Source organism: Sminthopsis crassicaudata, chromosome 2 (assembly GCF_048593235.1).
Source record: "Sminthopsis crassicaudata isolate SCR6 chromosome 2, ASM4859323v1, whole genome shotgun sequence".
Classification (NCBI taxonomy): domain Eukaryota; kingdom Metazoa; phylum Chordata; class Mammalia; order Dasyuromorphia; family Dasyuridae; genus Sminthopsis; species Sminthopsis crassicaudata.
The window spans coordinates 432786839-432805837 of record NC_133618.1 but is presented as its reverse complement, the minus strand read 5'-3'; the positions used below and the strand labels follow the sequence as shown (position 1 = coordinate 432805837).

The following is an 18999-nucleotide window of genomic DNA, read 5'->3' as shown; positions in this document are numbered from 1 at the left end:
TCATTGAAATGAAAATTCTGGAAATTACAAGCTAATCAGAAGGAATAGCAGCAGAAGTAGATAAAATTTCCAATGTATTTTAAAATTCATGAGTGAAATTTCTTCTAAACTATCAAGGAATGGGATTGGGCAGGTCTTCAACTTGGACTGAAAATAGGAACTTTCAAGGAGATGGGAAGAGGCAAGAGCAAGAAAACATGCTGACTAGGATCAGCTAAAGTATTAAGTTCTACTGAAGCTTGCTAGACCTTTATTGAATGCCAACTTATTTTTCCCTATAGTGTTTGGTACTGCTGATAAAGTATGGGACCATTTGTAGTTAATTGTCTGATCCATTCCATCAGGGAAGTGCTGCCATTAAATCAGAGGTATGAGAATAAGAAAGGAAACTGGATTATGGATGAAAGAAAAACTGAGGATTCAAGCCATTTTTGGGGAAGATGGAAAAGGAAGTTGGGGGAAAGAGGGAGACAGGGAGAGAAAGAGAAAGAAAGGGAGACAGGTAGAGAAAGAGAAAAAGACACATATACAGTCAAAGAGAAACAGAGACAGAGAGACAGTACACAAAGAGAAAGATTTGGGAAGATATGCAGATAAAAATATATAATTTTTTTTTGCATTTTGGAGTAATTATTCCATAATACATTTCAGAGTACAACTTTTAAATCTGGAGAAAAACTTAATAGGGAAATGAGCCTGTGAACAGAGTAGGAGGTGGTATAGTAGTTTCTGTACACTAGAGAGACACTGCTTCTAGCTATACATCATACCTTACACCTCTATTCAATTAATTTGTGATGGACTCAGCTGGCATAGTTATGTGACTTCCTTTAACAGTGTTTAGTGGCATATGAGTAGGATAAGAGAAAAGAGGATAACTACAAAAATTATGTTTAAAGAAGGTGGATCTGTTTGGTTGTTTGGATCAGTAAATATATGGTCGTAGGTTTCTTAGGAGTCCCTCCTTGATCAAAATTGTGCTTCATTCCTTTGCTTCACCATAGAAGAGGGGAATAATGCATAATAATAATAACTAACAAAATTAACTATATATAGTATAACTATATACATATATAACTCTACAAAATATAAATAACTAACATAATAATTAATGATATTTAACTAATATTTTTGCATGTTTTAAACATTTTAATTAATAGATGATAAATTTTATTGTGTCTATTTCACTGACAAATATTCTCTCAAAATTCCTGAAAACAGTTCCAAACGCTCCCTTTTTTATCTGAAAGCACAATACAATCTCAGATATCTACTTGAGATACACAGAACAACTTTATTTTATGTCAGTTTTCAAGTTTTTTGGAGAACTGGTTCATTTTTGGTGATACAACCCCTTAATTCCTCCCTCACTGCCCACTCCCAGTATTGGCGGCATTTTTATTCATTTTCCTCATTTATTAATTGAGAGGATGGAGCTGGATCCTCCTTGTTCCTCATTGCCATTTTAAGGTTCTACCTCTATTTCCATCACTCAGTAATCCCTCCTCCTTTAACATTTACTCAATCTATATTTATTAGTGTATACAAATTTAGGTGGCTTTTGCTTACCAACCCCTGGATAACTTGTCTTCTTTTCTCAATGAGTTCAGTGCCTGATTCACAGCCTTTCTTTCCTCCTCAACTATTAACCACATACTAGAAAAGGTCAACATATATAATGACATTTCCTCAAATATTCTAATCTCCCAATTCTTCAGCTTACTCATTTTTACATAATTAACTGTGTTGGTAAAACTTTAACAGACAGCTCTCTAAAGAAAAAAAATGTATGTCATATACAATATAAACATTTTCTTCATAACTTTCTTAAGTAGATAATCAAGAAAACAATGAACCAACTTTGTAGCATTTAACAATCAACTCTTATATATTGATTTGAGCTACAATTCCTTATTCCTCAACCTTATATCAAGCACTCACAAAGATAGATATAAACTGGCAAATGCATGACTATCATGTTTATGAACTCTGGTATTCCCTTATTTGATAAAAACCCACTGTCACTCCACTTCTCCCTTTGCTTTGCAAATGACATCCAATTTTTTTACAAATACTTTACCCCTCCATCAGCTACACTAACCTTTATTCAGATTAATCTCCCTTCAATTTTCAAAGTGATGATATTCTTAAAGTGTGCATTTGACTAGGTCATTTCATATCCTCACTCAATAAATTGTACATGAAGAATATCCTGTTGTGGACTTCTGACTTTCATTTTTTAGACGGAAGATCCATGGTTCCAGGCTCTCCTCAAGTTCTTCCTTATGCTTCTCCAAAGTCCTGTATTTGAAAATCAATTTTTTCATTCAGCTGTGGTCTTTTCATCATGATTGCTTGAAAATCCTCTATTTCATTTAATTACCACCTTTTCCTCTGACAGATTATACTCAGTTTTGCTGGGTAGGTGATTCTTGATTTTAATCCTAGTTCCATTGCTCTTTGAAATATATTCCAAGCCCTGCAGTTTTTTAATGTAGGAGCTGCTAAATCTTGTGTTATCCTGACTGTGGCTTCACTACATGTAAATTATTTCTTTCTGGATGTTTGCAATATTTTCTCTTTGCCCTAGGAATTACAGAATTTGGCTATAATATTCTTCAGAGTTTTCATCTTGGGATCTCTTTCAGGAGGTGATCAGTGGATTCTTTCAATTTCTATTGTACCCTCTGGTTCTAGAATATCAGGATAGTTTCCTTGACAATTTCTTGAAAAAATATGTTCCGACTCTTTTTATAACTTTCAGGTAGTAGACCAACAATTTAAAAATTGTCTTTCTTGGATTTATTTTCCAGGTCAGTGTTTTTTTCCAATGACATATTTCACATTTTTAATTTTTTTTTCATCTTTTTGGATTTGCTTTATTATATCTTGATTTTTCATAGTCATTAGCTTCTATTTGCTCAATTTTATTTTTTTAAGGAATTATTTTCCTTGGTGAATTTTTGTTCCTCTTTTCCCAATTGGCTAACTTTGCTTTTTAAGGCATTCTTTTCATTATTAGCTTTTTGTATTTCCTTTTGTACTACTCTCACTTCTTTCCCTAATTTTTTTTTCTCTCTCTCTTACTTGATTTTCAAAGTCCATTTTGAGATCTTCCATGGCTTGAGCCCAATTCTTATTTTTCTTGGAGGCTTTGGATGTAGGAGCTTTGAATTTGTAATCTTTTTCTAGGTGTGGATTTTGATCTTCCTTTTGATCACCATAATAACTTTCAGTGTCAGAAACTTGTATTATTGTCTGCTCATTTTCCTAGCCTATTGCTCCACTTTTACCTCTTTGTTAAATCAAGGCTCTATTTCCAGGATGGAAGGTACAAATTTTATTGGCCACCGCTCCAAATTTTGCACAGTGAGAAAACATCCAGGCAAGATTTATATCTTGCATGTCCACTCACATAGTGGACTTCCAGGTCCCATTTTTGATGGAAATTCAAAGGCAGATAGCCTTCTAACCATGTTAGCCAGTAGTCCTTTGTTTCAGGAAGCACAAGAATCTCATTCTAAATATCATCAGGCTGCTCGAGCTTTACGTTTACAATTTGGAATCACAAGAGAGGAAGCTAGGAGCATAGTAAAAAGCTGTACAGCTTGTCTTCCTTTCCATGCTCCTACACTCCCTCCAGGGAAGAATCCTTGTGGTTTGAGACCCAATGAAATCTGGCAAATGGATGTGACCCATTATAAATCTTTTGGTCGTCTATCTTTTATTCATGTCGTGGTAGACACCTTTTCAGGATTCACATTTGCAATGCCAGCAGCAAAAGAGACAGCCCGAGTGGTCACTGAATTCCTTATACAAGCTTTTGCAATTATGGGTGTGCCACAAGCAATAAAAACAGACAATGGACCTGCATATACGTCCAAACATTTTACACACTTTTGTGCACAGTATAAGATTTTACATACCACGGGCATACCCTTTAATCCTCAAGGGCAGGCAATAGTAGAGAGAAGAAACAGAGATATTAAGACACTCCTCCAAAAACAAAAAAAAGGGGGAGCCACAGGTAGCCCTAGGGAACTTCTAAATTTAGTTCTCTATACCATTAATTTTCTAATTTTTGACAAAGATGCGCTGGCTCCAGCAGACAGGTTTTATAACCCACCAGAAGGGCAGTGTCCAGTGAGAGCATCTCCACTGTCCTTAGATAATCGCCAGGTGATGTGGAGAGATCCAGAAAGTGGTGAATGGAAGGGACCAGATAGGTTAACTGCCTGGGGGAGAGGGTTTGCTTGTATTTCTTCAGCAGGAGAAGGAATCAGATGGGTGCCAACAAGTCATATTCGCCTTGTCCATCAGAGAGAGACAGAAAAAGAGAAAGACCTCAAAATAAAGGAGAAGATCTAAGAAACATCTGACACTGAAAGAGCATGGATAATAAGAAGACTGTTAAAGAACTTAAAAACCAGCAGGAATCATTGGACTTCCTCACACAAGATGAGAATAATGGACAATGGACTTATGGACATTTATAAATTTTCAATTTATGATTATGATTATGTTATATACTTCTAGCATGTGTTATGTTACTACGTTACTATGTGCTTATGTAATTTATGTAATTATCTGCAATACTTCCCATATTGATGGATTTATGTTTCAAGGTCATGACTGTCCTATGTTCTAAATCAAAAGAAAGGGGGAGATGTTGGGATTACTAGGTGAGAACTGAGGTTGTCTGGATGGTGACAAGGTGAGAATTCAGGTTTTCTGGACAATTACAAGGTGAGAACTCAGGTTGACTTGATAGAGGGGGCAAGCTCATTGGCTGGGGTGGTTCTTCCCAGAAGCCCTTGCATTATCCCACGCCCATTCTCTGGGAGGATAAAAAGAGACAGCACTGGGCGCAGAGAGCAGATCGGCCTGGAGAAGGATAAGAGCTGGAGGAGATTCAGAGCCAGGATTCAAGAAGAAAGACTCTGCATTGCATCAGGCGTGACGGGGCTCTCTGCAGGAAGGGAAGTCACTTCTAAGGACAAGAGTTAACAGCAACTGCGTGGAGACAAAGGTTCGTTACAGGAAGAAGAATCTGTCGGAGAGATTTGAGTAGAAGACACAGCAGATCTCTTCCCAGAGAGCGATCCAGCAGCTTCTAGAGACGACAGCTCGTTACACTAAAGCACCACCAGGATTGGGGTTGGGGCTACACTAGCAAGGACTGTGCTGGGATTGTACATCAGATTCCCACTCCATTGCCACAGACCACAGATTTACCAAAGCATTCCAGATACATGCTTTCCTGTGATCCTCATAATAAATCTGTGAAGTATAGTAAGTTTTATGAGCTCTCAGTGACTTGGCCAAAAAACTAATAAGCCAGAGGTCGAAATTGAACTCAGATCTCTCTGATTACAATCAGAACTCTGCATGCCTAGAAAATAGTGAAAACATGGAGTATGTCCATTAGTCGTTGTCTGGGCTTGGTCTGTGACCTTGGACACTGCCTCTTTGAGTCCCAATTTTCCCATCTCTAAAATGTAGAGATTGATTAGATGATTCTTTAAGTCCCTTCAAATTCTCAGATTTGAGAAACCTGGTTGGTTATAAACCTTGAATCTTAAGATTATATTATGGTTTCCTGGTCACTTAAGTGTCCTTCAATTAAATCCAGTGATGGCTTGCTACAATTTACTTCTGAGTTGAACTATTCCAAGTGATTTTATTTCCCCAAAGGAAAAAATGTAGTCATATTTTTTGAGCATTCTGCATATGCAATGAAATATAAAACTGTTAGGACTATGATCCTATGACTGTACTGGGGGTATTATAAAGAAATGAGCAATGAGATTCAGGAGACTTGGGTTTGAGCCAAAATTCAACTGATGAGAATCCTGGAAAGATCCTACACCAACTCATTCTGGCTATTTGTTAAACTCTTATTGTGATCTTCATGCTTCATCTATATTTGTGATCATTTATGCTTTAGAAATTGGCACAATCTACACATTAGGGCTTGAATTATTATTTTGATGATTCTCTAAACTTGATAGAGAATATGTTAGTAATATAAGATAAACTTAAAAGTATCATGCATCTTATTCTCTTCCCTCAGCCCTTTGTTATTAAACATTTATTAGTGCACCCCTGTTTACAACTTATTGTGTTGTCTTGTACAAGTCTCTTCTCCTTTATGGATATCCATTTCCTTATAAAATAAGAACATTGGACTCTAATATACTTAATATACATAATCTTCATGGCCCCCAAACTGAAAAACTTGTGAAACCTACAAATACCAGGCATGTATAAATGGCCAAGTCATTTCATCTCAATGGGTTTGTTTTCTTATGGGATAATCATTTTGATACTATTCCTCATGGTGGCATGAGAACAGAGTTTTGTAAAACATTAACATGTCATAGAAACCAGAAACTATGATTTAGAGTATTATCTTAGATCACTTCATATTATATAGCTGAAGAACTTGTGGCATAGAGTGTGACTTGACCAGGTTCACATAGTTAATCAATGTCTGAGGTGGAATTGAAATTCAAGTCTCCTGCTCTCATTTGCTAGAATGCCATCATACCTAGACTGCCTCTTAGAATCTGTATTGGAGTCTCAGTTCATGTACTGCATCCTATAAGAACATTCCCTTCTTTTCTGCTTTCCCTCCCTCCCTCTGCCCCTCTCCTCCTCCTCCTCCTCCTCCTCCTTCTCTTCTTCTCTTCCCCCTTCTGTCTCTACCTTTATCATCCTTTGTTTCTCCCACTTTCCTAGCTCTCTCCCTCCCTCCCTCTCCCTTACTCCCCTTTTTCTTCCTCACTGCCCCATCTCCTTCAAAAGACCTAGTAATTACTTATTTATGCACATTTTGCATATGTGCCAATAGAATGCAGTTTCACTGAGATGAAGGGCCATTTTGTTTTTGTCTTTGTTGCCCAATTAGCATTCACTACAGTACTTGTCATAGCAAAGGCACTTATAAGTATGTGTTGAATTGAATTAATGCCCTCTGACTATAAAACACTTTCCACACAAAGTCAACTCTAAACAACTGGAAAAATATCAAGTGCTCTTGAATAGGTTGAGCGAATATAATAAAGATGACAATATACCTAAACTAATCTATTTATTTAGTGGTATACCAATCAAACTCCCAAGAAACTATTTTACTGACCTATAAAAAAATAACAACAAAATTCATCTGGAAGAACAAAAGGTCAAAAATTTCAAGGGAACTAATGAAAAAACAAAACAAAACAAAGATGGCCTAGCTGTACCAGATCTAAAACTATATTATAAAACAATGGTTATCAAAACCATTTGGTACTGGCTAAGAAATAGACTAGTTGATCAGTGGAATAGGTTAGATTCAAAGGACAACATAGTCAATAACTATAGCAATCTAGTGTTTGACAAACCCAAAGACTCCAGCTTTTGGGGTAAGAATTCACTATTTGACAAAAACTTCTGGGAAAATTGGAAACTAGAATAGCAGAAACTAAGCATTGACCCACACTTAACACCACATGCCAAGATAAAGTCAAAATGGATTCATGATCTATATATAAAGATAAATTATAAATTTATATATAAATAAAATAGAAAAATATAGGATAGTTTACTTCTCAGACCTGTGGAGGAGGAAGGAATTTGTGACCAAAGAAGAACAACAGGTCATTATTGATCACAAAATAGAAAAATTTGATTATATTAAGTTTAAAAAGTTTTTGTACAAACAAAACTAGACAAGATTAGAAGGGAAGCAATAAACTGGGAAAACATTTTTAATTCAAAGGTTCTGATAAAGATCTCATTTCCAAAATATATAGAGAACTGACTCAAATTATAAGAAATCAAGCTATTCTCCAGTTGATAAATGGTCAAAGGATATGAATAGACAGTTTTCAGATGAAGAAATCACTATTGATCAGAGAAATGCAAATTAAGGCAACTCTGAGATACCATTACACACATCTCAGATTGGCTAAGATAGTAAAACATAATTAGGAATGTTGGAGGGGATGTGGAAAACTGGGACACTGATACATTGTTGGTGGAACTGTGAATAAATCCAACTATTCTGGAGAGCAATTTGGAACTATGCTCAAAAAGTGATACCCTTTCACCCAGCAATGCTACTACTGGGCTTATATCCCAAAGAGATCTTAAAGGAAGGAAAAGGACCCACATGGGCAAAAATGTGGCAACCCTCTTTGTAGTAGCTAGAAACTGGAAACTGAATGTATGCCCATTGATTGAAGAATGGTTGAATAAGTTATGGTATACGAATGTTATGGAATATTATTGTTCTTTAAGAAATGACCAACAGAATGATTTCAGAGAGGCTTGGAGAGACTTACGTGAATTGATGCTGAGTGAAATGAGCAGAACCAAGAGATACATAGCAACAACAAGTCTATATGATGATCAATTCTGATGGACATGGTTCTTTTCAACAATGAGATGATTCAAACCAATTACAATTGTTCAGTAATGAAAAGAGTCATCTACATCCAAAGAGAAGAGTAGGGGATGTGAGTATGGACAACAACATAGCATTTTCACTCTTTCTATTATTGTTTGCTTGTATTTTTATTTTCTTTCTCAAGTTTTTTTTTCTTTCTAGATCTGATTTTCCTTGTGTAGCAAAATAACTGTATAAATATGTATACATATATTGGACATGTATTGGACTACCTACCATCTAGAGGAGGGGGCAGGGGGAAGGAGGGGAAAATCTGGAACAGAAGGTTTTACAAGGGTCAACGTTGAAAAATTACCCATGCATATGTTTTATAAATAAAAAGCTATAAAAAAAGAATTAATGCCCTCTGAGAGACTTTCAGCTCTCAGATTCCAGAATTTTAATGAGAAATTAATACCATTCTAAACATTTCAGTTTCCTAAAATGATAATATGACTTTACTACTTTCACTGGGAATTATGGAGCAGGTGAATATATTGATTATCAGGGAAGTGGGAGAGCTAATAGTAGGAATAGACGATCCCAGTAGAGATATTTGAAAGAGGAAAAATGAAGAATGAGAAGTCAATTCATCATCTAAATTTAGAGTAGGCCTAGGAGGAGGGTTGGGCTGGGTAATCATTGTTGAGCATTTGCTTTCCTCTTAACCTTTTCTAAATATGCAGACATCTACTGGACAACTGCCCTACTGTCAATCATGAGAATAATAGTAACAAAACAGAACCAAACTGTGAAATAGGGAAATAGATATTGGCAGTAGGCCACTGGGACCTTTAACTAAGTTTCTTCCTGGAAGTCACCAAGATTAGTGAACATGACATTCCTCAGCTCTTTAGGTGACACAATGAAAGTGTGGGGATGTGGTATCAGAGGAATGTGGCTGGGAACATAGACTATATTTTTCTAGGTCAAGAAGCAATATGGAGGGAAGAATGACTGATAAAGGAAGGAAATGGTTTGGACAAGGCATTTTTCTGTGCTGGGTCTCAATTTCTGTAAAATAAGATTTAAATTAGATCATCTCTAAGGTCTTATCACCTCTGATCTATAAACCAGATATGATTTAAATAAGATATTTTCCTCTTTGGTACTTCAGTTTCCTCATGCGAAATATGAGGAGGATCAGAATAATCATTTCTAAGTTTCAGTTTTGATAGGAATTTTTAATCTGGAAAAGAAAAGGCTTACTAGGGAAAAGAGAATCTTAGGATTTAGATTTTATAGGAATTGGTCAACTAGTTTAATTTCTCATTTTACAGATGAGTAAATGGAGACATAAAATGACTTGTATAAAGTCCTGATTGCTGCTTTCCAGTATCCAAAAGGCTGACATGGGAAAAAGAGATTAGAGTTTGCTCTACTTAGTCCAAGAGAACACAAGAGGGGAAGTCACAGGAGAGCTGGTTTTGTTTCATTAAAGGGATGAACTTCTTAAGGATAAGAATAGTTTAACAAATTCCATAGTTTTTAACTTATTGTCTTATGGCACTTTGAAATTTACAAGTCCTGGATTATTTATAGTTCTCAGGATTTTTGAGTTGAAGACACATCCAAAAAGTGTCTCATTTTTCTCATCTGAAAAATAGGTGGACTGTTTGATCATTTCTAGGACCATGTCATTTCTTCCAGTTTAATATAAACTCCTTGAAGGCAATGGAGTTATTTTGTTTTTCTTGTATTTCAAGCAGCCAACTCACTGCTTGATATCTAGTAGACACAATATTTTCTTGTTGAATTGAAGGCCATTTCTAGCTTTATATTCTATTTCATTACAGCTTTGACATATTTTGTTCTAAACTTTCTTTTTCAGCTTTGACATTCCAGGTTCTATGTTCTATCATCCCATTCTGCTCTGATGTCTTAAGTTTTGCAATATTTTCCACAATATTGTTTCCTAAGTTCTTTTCTTTTCTTCCATTCTGTGGAATATATGCATTATCACAGTTTTATCAAGTTTCAAATGTTTCAAAAAAAAGTTAAAGGGAAATTTCACTACTGGAGTACACACACACACACACACACACACACACACACCATTTAGATTATCCTCTAGCCAAACTTCTAAAACTATACTTCCCCTAAAGTTAAAGAGAGATATAATGCACCTAATATAATAAGGAGTAGTTTATCAGGAATAAAAGGAACAAAATAGGATCGAGGCGATATGAACAGATAATAGTGCATGTAAAAAATACATGAGAGTTGTGCTTGATCTCAAACTCAATGTGAGGTCATAGGATGATATGATAGCCAAAATGTTTAAGTAATCTTAGATTCCATTTATAGAAAGAGAAGACAAGGAAGTCAGAGTCTTGATAATTTCTTCATTCAAAGGACTACATATAGAGCCTACATACAGGTTCCAGTTAAGCCACCACATTTTAGGAAGAGGCCTTGATCGGCTGGAGCACATTCATGGAAGGGCAACCAGAAAAAATGACTGGAGTCAAAGGAGGATCTCTCAAAGGAGTTTGAATGACAGAACCACAAAGACTCAGATCAGGGAAGTTAAAGCTTTGGAGTGGAGTGATAGTTCATAAGTATCTTTAAACAGATGAAAGAGTTGTCATTAAGGAGCATTAGACTTGTTTTTCTTGACAGTAGTGAGTAGAATTAAGAGCAGTCAACTGAGGATGTAGAGTAGATATCAGATTTCAATAAGGAAAAGAACTTCAAAAAATTAGAGTTGTATCAAAGTAGAATGGGCTGTATCAGATTAGTAGGGAATCTCTGACAATGGATATCTTCAAGATAACTCCAAATCCAGAACTCCATTCACTTCCTCAACAAGTTCAGAGGCTCAAAGTCCAATATTCAAATTTCAATTGAGAACCAGGGAAGTAAAATGAATTGCCTTGGGATAAGGAAAAGGTCATTGCTGCAGGAAAGAATGGATATGTAGGACTTTTCCTCCTAGTGGAGAAAACTTCTGCCAATGGATATTGGCACCTTCTTAGCAAGAATCTTAGAGAGATGTATCAGGAACTAAGTAGATAAGTAACTTGTTCTGGGTTACACAGCCAATAAATACCAAGAGGCAGAATTTGAAATAAAGTCTTGTTGGCTTCAAAGCCACTTTTCCATCCACTAGGACAAGTTACCCTTGGTCACGTAGGTAGTGAGTGTCATCTTACTTGTGATATTTACTACTTTCGCACATCATTTAAGTTCCTCAGGTCTCAGTTTCCTAATCTGTAAAATAGGTATTATAATAGTAGTGTCTATCTCATAAACACTATACAGTGCTCTGAGTGTCATGTGAGATGATGATGTTTGTAAAGCACTTGGCAAAATAATAGCTAATGTTTGAAAGTGCCATCCACATCCAGAGAGAGAACTATAGAATTTGAAAGTGGATCAAAGCATAGTATTTTCACCTTTTTGTTTGTTTGTTTGCTTGTTTTTTCCTTTCTCATGATTTTTCCCTCTTTTGATCTGATTTTTCTTGCACAGCATGATGAATGTGGAAATATGTTTAGAAGAACTGCACATATTTAACCTATATTGGATTGCTTGCTATCTTAGGGAGAGGAGGGAGAGGACAGGGTAAAAAATTTGGAGCATAAGGTTTTGCAAAAGTGAATGGTTGCATGTGTTTGGAAAAATAAAAATATTATTAAAATTTTTTTAAATGTAAAAAAACCCCACCTCAATATTGTCTAATTGTATCATTACAACAACTCTGGAAGATAGATAATATTGTTATTTTTATTATACATAGGAGGAAAATGACAGGTCAAAATAAAATGACTTGCCCAGGGTTATGCAGCTATTAAGTGTTACTGTATAAGTGGAAACTATAATTATTATTATTAGATGCTATAAATGGATTTCCTGTTCAGGGAAGAGGCATTTCCAGAATCCAAAGACTCTGCTACCTCTGACATTCTAGGATTCTGAGACAAATCATAAGTTTAGAGTTGAAGTAGATTTTATTGATCATATTGCCTCACATTTTACACATGAGGAAACTGAGCCCTGGGCAGATTAAATGAGTTAATTCTTCTCTCTTCCAAATTCCCCTATTTCTATCAAAGGCACTACTATTCTTCTAATTTTTCAAATTTATAACCACAGCATTCCCTCGACTCCTTACTTCCTCACCCCAAATATCCAATCAATTAACAAATCTGGCCTTTTCAAATTTGCAAATATCTTTCATATCTCCATTTATCTCTATTCACACAGCTACCATGCTAGTTCAGGCCCTTATTAGCTCTCACCTAAATTATTATGACAACCTCCCAGTTGGTCTCGCGATCTCAAGTGTCTCCCTTCTAATTTTTACTACACACTCTTAGCCAAAGAGATTTTCTTGATGATCTAGTTAATAGGCAGGTGAATGATGTAGAGGATAACTTGAGTTCTGGACCTGGAGACTGGAAGGTCTGAATTCAAATCTTATCTCAGACACTTATTAGCTGTATAACTCTGGGTAACTTAATTCACTAATATTTGCCTCATTTTCCTCATGTGAAGAAAGGAGAACAATAATAATATCTACTTCCCAGGGTTGTGAGGATAAAAGATAATATTTATATGGATATTAGTTATCATGGTCATCATCATCATCATCATCATCATCATCATCATCATCATCATCATTTTTAATCACAGATTTGGCCTGGTTATTCCTTTCTTCAAACAATTTCAAAGGCTTCTTATTGCCTTTGGGATAAAATATCAGTTCTTGGTTTTTAAAGTTCATTGAAATCTGGCCCTAATCTACCTTTTTAGCATCATTGGGCATTATTATTTCCCCTTCCAAACTCTCTCTTCCATTCAGACTGGCTTATTATCTTTATTCTTTTAACAGGATATTATTTAATCACTATGCCTTCCTACTGGTCATCCCCATAGCCATAATTCATGTCTTCCTCTCCTCATAGATTCCCTCTCTTCTTTAAAATGAAGTTCAAGCACCATTTTTCTGCATAAAATCTTTCTTGATTTTCCAATTACTAGTTCCCTCCCTCCCAAAATACATATTTAATTGCCTGGTATATATTTGTTTTGATACTCTTTATATTTATACTATATACATTTATGTACATATTTGTTGTCGTTCCCATTAGAATAAAATCCCCTTGATATCAGCCATCATACTTTTATCCTTAACCCTTAGTGCAGAGCCTGAAACATAATAGATGAATATACAACCTTGTTGATGATGGATTGCCTAAGGCTACACAATGACTAAACAAAGAGTCAAGCCTGAGTCCTCTTGCCCTAAATCAATGCTCTTTTCAAAAGTGTACCACACTTGACAAGAAGATGGCTTATAGTGGAATGATAACAACTGCTACCCTAATTGTATCTATAGGAGTATGTTTGGGTACCCATCTCTGTTCCTCCAGAGGAAGTCCTTGTGCAGCAAAATCATTAAGGAAGATTTTTCATTCCCACAGGAACATGAGGGAAGGAGGAAGGAGACTTGGTCTGTTTGCTAGAGAAACATGACCTGTGTATCATTCCTGAAAGGTCAAGGGTGCTTGGAGTTGTTGAAAGGGGACTCTATGACTATATATATATGTGGGTATTTGTTCACTCAGCAACACAGGCTTGCCAAGTTTAATACATCGACTGGGATTTCCTTCCAAAGTTTAAGAATTTCAGAAGTCACTGCCAGAGATAGCAGTCATGAAGCTGGGTCATATCTTTCTGTTTGTAACTTTTGCCATCTGCAGTTACTCTGGTAAGTTATTTGAACAGAAGTAATTTCTGAAACATTTGGGGGACTGAAAAATAGCTGTTGTGAGATTGAATGGACCTGGATGGGAATTCAGGAGACCTGGTTTTGGGTCCCAGTGCTACCATTAACTTACTGGATGACCACAGGCAAATTTTTGGTCCTGCATTCTTTTTTCTGTCAAATGAGGTTTTGGGATATGATGAGCTCAGAGAGTCCTTCCTGCTCTAGAAAACTGGATTAAGAAACAGGTGTAGTGAAAGTTAGTAAAAATAAAAATACACAAGTAATCTGGAGGTTGAGGTCCTAGTCCTGTCCTAGAACCAGATTACTGCCACCTTAGGATCATAGATGGAGTTGGAAGAAAACAAAGAGGTCATTGAGACCAAGATTCTCATTTTGCACATTAGGAAATGGGCCAAGAGATATGCTTTCAACAGAGTCATGCACACAGTTAGGAGCAGAGCAAAAGATTGGAACTAAAGGCCTTTGACTCCTAAAACAGCATTCATTTCCTGTACCATGCTGCTTCAGTTTCTTCATCCTTTATGGATAATACCATCAATCTGTCCAACACTCCAGGAATAATTTTAGAGCTGTTATCATTGTTGTTTAATTGTTTTCAACAGGTCTGACTCTTTGTGACGCCCTTTTGGTATTATCTTGGCAGAGGTCCTGAAGAGGTTTGCCATTTCTTTCTTCAGCTCATTTTACAGATGAGGAAACAGAGGCAAACTGGGTTAAGAGACTTCCCCAGGGTCACAAAGATAGTAAGTGAATGAGGCTAGATTTAGATTCAGATCTTCTTGACTCTGGGCCCAGTACTCTATCCACTGGGCTATCTAGCTGCCCCATTTTAGAGACAGAATGTGATTAATTAATATGAAATTGACAGGAATGCTATGAACTCCTAATGTTTTCTCAATGCATTATTGTTTCCAAAGCAATTTAAATACTTACATCATTTCATTTTTAAAACATCCCTATATGGAAGGGAGATCAAGAAAAGTGCTATTCTCATTTTGCAAATGGAACAATTGTCTTTGAGAGGAAAAGACACTTGTATAACATCCCACAGAATCACACATTTCAATCTTGAAGTGACTTTAGAGTTCATCTAGTTAAACCCTCCTATTTTTCCAAGGTGACATTTAAAGTACAGAGAATGTGAGTGATCTGTACATGATCATAGAAGTAGTACATGGCAGAGCTGGGATTTTAGCCTGGGTTCTCCATCTCCAAATTTTCTTGTTTGGTAAATTCTGCCTCCAAATATATGCCAAAGCTGAAATTCAACTTTAGGTTTTTGGAAAACCAATAGGCCTCTTCTATTGCAAGCAAATTGAAGGTCTTATCTAGTGAATTGAACATGAAGGCCCACACACAGTATGATTTGGTACAAAGAGTGTCATAATCTTGAGTTGTGTCTTAATCTGAGCTTCTCACTTGTCAGATGGTCTGGAAGTATTCTGCTAGCTCTACTTTTTTTTTTTTTAATTTTAGGAAGTGATATATTGCCCACTCACTTTCTAATGTTTCCACCTTTACTATTGGGTAGACTTTGAACATCCAGACTTTGGGGGTATAGGATTTATTGGTCAAGTTTCTTACCCTTCATGATCTTATATTATCTTTGTTCCTATTTCTACTTTTTAGTTTCACTGCTAAACTTTCTAATCTTAATGAGAACAGCATCTTGAAAGCTAGAGATGACAAAAAGCAAAGGAATAATGTTTTTTTTTTCCCCAGGAGGGAAAAATCACCCAATGGAGTGATTCATGACTAGCAGATTGATGGTGGATGGTGAGGGAATCGACAGCTTAAAGATGTTTGTATTTTTCCATCTAGAGAGGGGAATTTTTGCCTAGGAACTCAAATGCTTTGTGGTCCACACATTTTTCTACAGCTACAGCATTCTTCATTAGTAATCCCATCAACAATATTCTGCCCCTGGATACCATCCTTGCCATTATTGATCCACTGAAAATGGTCTTGAAAACACTGGGCATCTCTGTGGAGCACTTGGTTGAAGGACTGAAGAAATGTGTGGATGAGCTGGGACCTGAGGCTTCTGAAGCCGTTAAAAAACTGCTGGTAAATAATTCTTTGGGCACTCTTGCCATTCAACTTTTCACTGTGCTCACGAGTCATTACCTCATTTGTACAGTTATTTTGTATCTATGATACTATTGGTATATAGGTATGACCAAGTCACTTTATTTTATTTAATTTTTTGCCAAAAGGTAGGTTTATTTAGGATATAGACAAAATGAAGATGCAAAATAGGCATCAGGAGTGGTAAATATGAAATAGATTTGAAACAGCAATAGGATTACCAAGGAAAGGAGTTTGGAAAAATTCCTTAAAGGAATATGCTATGAGGCATATAGGTGGTGCAATAGATAGAGCACCAACTCTGAAGTCAGGACAACCTGCGTTCAAGAGTGGTTTTAGATACTTAACATTTCCTAGCTATGTGACCTTGGGCAAGTCACTTAACTCTAACTGCCTCAGCAAAAAATAAAAATTTAAAAAATTATATTTATGTACGCCATTGACTAACAGGTTAAATCCATGGAGAAATTTAGCTGACTAACCAGATTTAGCTACAGTAAGGAGAAAGATGCCATTAAAAAGAAGATGCTATGAGCAGGAAGAGAGAGAATATTTCATAACAGGCTTAGCCCTGAAAAGTCCTTTTCCTGAAAAGGACTAATTAATTACTTTAGAGAAGTTACAATCATTGCAGTATAACTCTCCAACCTTTGGACAACCATACAATTTCTATGCAATCATTGCACGGGATGGTTATATACTTATTATCTTCTGATACAATTAATCCTGTCATTGTATAGTTTTTGTATAGTTAAAATATTGAAACTGCATAGCAATTGAACAACCCTGATATACAACGTCTGAACTACAGTTGGAAAGTCATTGAATAATTGTCAAAAGATTATACAATTATTAGGAAATCATTGTATAGTAACTGTAGCAGTTATGTAGTCAACATTCAATGTTACTCTACAGCTTTTGGACAATCATTGTATAGTTATCATATAGTCATTACACATTCACTATATCACAATTTTAGAATTGCACATACAATGATAGAATTGTCCAGTGACTTTATGTTGTATAGTCGTTATTGCATACTTATGCATAGTTATTGTCCAGACATTTTAGAACAATTGTACAGTTAACTGAAGTCTCTGAAGCCATGTATATTGATTACATAGGTATTAGTAGTCATTCTCTAGTAACCATACAATGATTGTATAGTTATTATACAATTACTTTATGATTCTTGCACCTTTATTGTAGTAACTGTATATTTACATGACTATAATTGTGAGATACTATGCAGCCAACTTTCAATTATTAGTTCTTTAATTTGTTACTAATTACTCTAAATTATTACATAGTATTTATTTTAGTATATTACCAAGTATGTATATTGATGTATATTGTTACTATGACATTTTAAACAGGAAAGGATATCTTGAGGGCACTTGAGGTAGAACCCTGATCTATCAGTCACATCTCTCACACTTAAACAATAGGTTGAAGTTTGCTCATATGGGAAAAATTGGGTTTGCTGATACTTTTTTACTCCTGGGTTTCTGAGCTTTTCTCCCTTACTTGAAGGCTCCATGTAAGATAACCTCAGCTTAGTTAAAACTCAAGAAACCCTTCTTAAGTGCATATTGTGTATGATACCCTGTGCCACAGTGTAGCAATCATAATATAAAATAGCAAAATGATTTCACCAATATTTAGAATGATTGAGTGGAAAAAGTCATAGAATGAAAGTCATTGTATTATCTGGTTCTGCGTCCAGTCTCTGTCACTAATTAGATGTGGTGGTACATTTCCTGTCTCTGAATCTGTTCATTTCTCATTATGATGGGGCTATCAGTATTTTGTCTCTCTGAAAAGGGAAAATAATTTGCAGTGGGAGGCTTTATTTGACAACTAGTTTGTACCATGAATTGAGAACTAGACTTGGAGTCAGGAAGGACCTGAATTTGAATTCTACCTAAATCACTTGCACAAGTCATTTGACCTCTCTCAGCCTCAGTTCTCTTGTCTATTAAATAAAGATAAAAATATCACCTATCTGACAGAATTATTATGGGATCAAGTGAGACAATAAATTATGTACTTTTTAAATCTTAATGTATTATATGCATGCTAGATCTTATTACTATAATAATAATATTAAATGCTTGCTATTGCTTTTAGTATTTCTTGCTTCTAAGCCAGCTTCTAAGCCCTAAGGGAAAATGATTCTCTGGCCAGTCACCCCAGTCCCCTATGCTTCACTCCACCTTATCTCAGGCAATTTGTTTCATCATGATTATTCTATTACCTTTCAGGAGGCTTTGTCCCATCTGGTGTGATTTCAGGATGATGAACAGAACAAATAGCAGAATACTTCAGGATCTTCCCTTATCTTTCTCTTATTGTTTTTCTGTTTTATCTTTTACCTGACTCCAGAAATCCTGAACTGTATCAATAAAGCACTTAGATAAAATTTTCCTTGTTATGTCTTCTATTTCTAGGGAATGGAAGGAAAATGGTTAGGGGAAGGGCTACTCTCAGAATTATAAAGGAATTATTTATCAGAATCATAGAATGTTTTAGTTGGAAGGGACCTTAGAATATGGTTTATAAAACATTAGAGGTGGAAATGGACTTTGAACATAGAACATGGAATGACAGAACGTGAAGACACCTTAGAATGTAGAATGGGAGAACTAGAAGAACCCTTTAGTACACAGATCTTAGAATATAGAGTAGTAGAGTTGGGGGGACCTTCAAAAACAAGAGTATACAGTGACTTGGGGTGTGTAGG

At 35.8% G+C, this 18999-nt stretch overlaps 1 protein-coding gene across 1 annotated transcript; it reads left to right on the top strand.

Moving 5' to 3' along the window:
• The first annotated feature begins 14003 nt into the window (after window positions 1-14003).
• On the top strand, window positions 14004-18678 carry SCGB3A2 (secretoglobin family 3A member 2). The gene is made up of 3 exons (XM_074292158.1): window positions 14004-14147; window positions 16048-16235; window positions 18521-18678. The coding sequence occupies exons 1-3, from the start codon at window positions 14093-14095 to the stop codon at window positions 18542-18544; spliced, it is 267 nt and encodes an 88-aa protein (XP_074148259.1). The 5' UTR covers window positions 14004-14092; the 3' UTR covers window positions 18545-18678.
• Window positions 18679-18999: the final 321 nt, after the last annotated feature.